General features: G+C 38.1%; 1 gene segment (V, D, J or C); it reads left to right on the top strand.

Annotated features, from left to right (window-relative positions):
* Positions 1 to 948: 948 nt before the first annotated feature.
* On the top strand, positions 949 to 1,440 carry LOC118338606 (the record flags this gene model as incomplete). The annotated part of the segment is given in 2 exon segments: positions 949 to 1,032; positions 1,131 to 1,440. Coding segments are annotated over 2 exon segments (353 nt in total), but the record flags the coding sequence as incomplete, so codon positions are not given.
* Between the last annotated feature and the right edge of the window lie 721 nt (positions 1,441 to 2,161).

The following is a 2,161-nucleotide window of genomic DNA, read 5'->3' as shown; positions in this document are numbered from 1 at the left end:
GAAAACGTAAGATCCATAATAATAACTCCATAATGATATTATAACAGCCAAGACAAAAAATCCAAATAACCACACTGCATGCTATTATTCAGATTGTATTTTCTGACACCCCAGTCACACACATAGTTGTCATCTAAGCTCAATAATGTCGTTTTTGCAAAATTTTTGTCTACACAGGTTTCAGTTTCCTGAAGCAGCTGTTTCCCCTCAGGGCTACAATTTCTCTGTATGTCTTCAACCTCGCAAACACTGAAATCATTAAAAGTCTTTAAGTGCAACCAGCATCATTTGCCAGTTTACATACAAATTTTACATGAAATCCTGGCCTTGCTGTCCAGTGTATCTGTTGCAGTAAATAATCAGTGAGTACTACAGGTAAGTTGATAAAAATAATGAATAAAAGAAAATGCTGATTACAAAAAAAGCTGTGCTCAAGTTAATCATGAATGTGATAAAAAAGGAGTACCTGGACAGGTAAAAATAAAGGAAAACTCTCATATCACATATAAAGTGCTTAATCAATTGAAACATGAAACACAACATGTAAACATGGCTTATAGAAAAGCAATGTTCTCGTTTTGCAAAGTCACAGTCAAGTTTCTTTTGCAGTATAACTTATCATTTGTTACAAAAATTTCTTTTGACAGGGTGGTGAGAGTGTGAATAGTTGACACAGCCAGCCTCTGTGACTGTGCGCCAGGTCAACTGGAATCAATGGTGAGTTCATTAGCATTCATGTGTGTTTGTCAGAGAATGAAGAAAAAGGGAAGAAGTTCCACCTTCTGTCTGTGCTGGAGATGAGACAAATGCTGAACATTTCATCCTAATGTGAATTATTTAAATACACATTAGTCAGCTTGATTTACTTCATCAGGATGTAAATTAGCCTCCTTGTGTGTTGCTCATAAGGAAAGTGAATTGTGTGTGTGTGTGTGTGTGTGTCAGTGAGAGGACAGAAGAGCTCACATCAGTTCAGCTTCAACATCAACATGTTCTCTGTAGCTCTGATACTGCTGCTGGCAGCTGGATCCTGTGAGGGAGCTTTCAGTGGATTCACACTTATAAACACATTAGAACTCACTGAATAGTCAGATGAATGATGGAGATAATGTTGATTTCTGTTTCCACAGGTGTGAACAGTATTGATCTCATCCAGCCAGACTCAATGGTTGTGCAGCCAGGACAGCGTCTGACCATCACCTGTCAGGTCTCTGGTTATTCTTTGACTGATAACAGCTATGCAACAGGTTGGATCAGACAGTGTGAAGGAAAACCAATGGATTGGATTTCCCATCAGTGGGGTGGAGGTGACTTTTATCAAAACAATGCTCTGAAGAACAAGTTCAGTTACAGCAGAGACACTTCTACTAGAACAGTGACTCTAACAGGACAGAATGTGCAGCCTGAGGACACAGCTGTGTATTACTGTGTACGTCGGCCCACAGTGATACAAACCACCAACAGACCTGTACAAATACCCAGCAACCACAGAACCGAAACATATTTCTATTGGAGAAATGATCTGTGAAGTCAACACTTTTTTCATACAACCCATGTGACATTTATCATCTTTGCTATACATAAGTGGTGATTATAATGCTCCTTCTGTACGCATATTAGTGCTGCATAGGTTAACTGAGACATATTGCTAAGATCAGGTTGTTTCTCTCATTTGTTGATCTGGAAAAGATCATCCAGGCTTTTGTTCTCTGCACACTTGACTGTTGTAAAGCACTTCATTTTGGAATCAGCAGGCGAAATTAAATATGTTGCTGCCAGAATTGTATGACACCAAAAAAACAATCCGAACATTTTTACCTAATCCCTCCTTTTTTTCAATTTTAGAAATGACTTTAAGATTTTACTACTGACACAGACCTGATGCTCGAAATCTTCAGACAGAGCCAGAGTAGCAGTTTCAACTTCTCACCATGTCCTTGTTTGTGTAACTCCTTCAAAAAGCAACTTTTTTGTTGGTTGATCCTTTTGTTTCCATGGGTGCACATCATCATTGTTATTGCAATATTTTCCATTATCTATGATTCATGTTAATATATATACAATGATGATCATCCAGACTTTAATCTCTACCAGACTTGACCACGATAAAAAAAACCTTTATTTTGCAATCAGCAGGCAAAATAAAATATGCTGCGGCCAG

The sequence above is a fragment of the Morone saxatilis genome, unplaced genomic scaffold (genome assembly GCF_004916995.1).
Source record: "Morone saxatilis isolate NCDOM2014 unplaced genomic scaffold, NCSU_SB_2.0 Contig430, whole genome shotgun sequence".
Taxonomy (NCBI): Eukaryota; Metazoa; Chordata; class Actinopteri; family Moronidae; genus Morone; species Morone saxatilis.
Note: the sequence above shows the minus strand (reverse complement) of the source record. Positions and strands in the feature narration are given on the sequence as shown.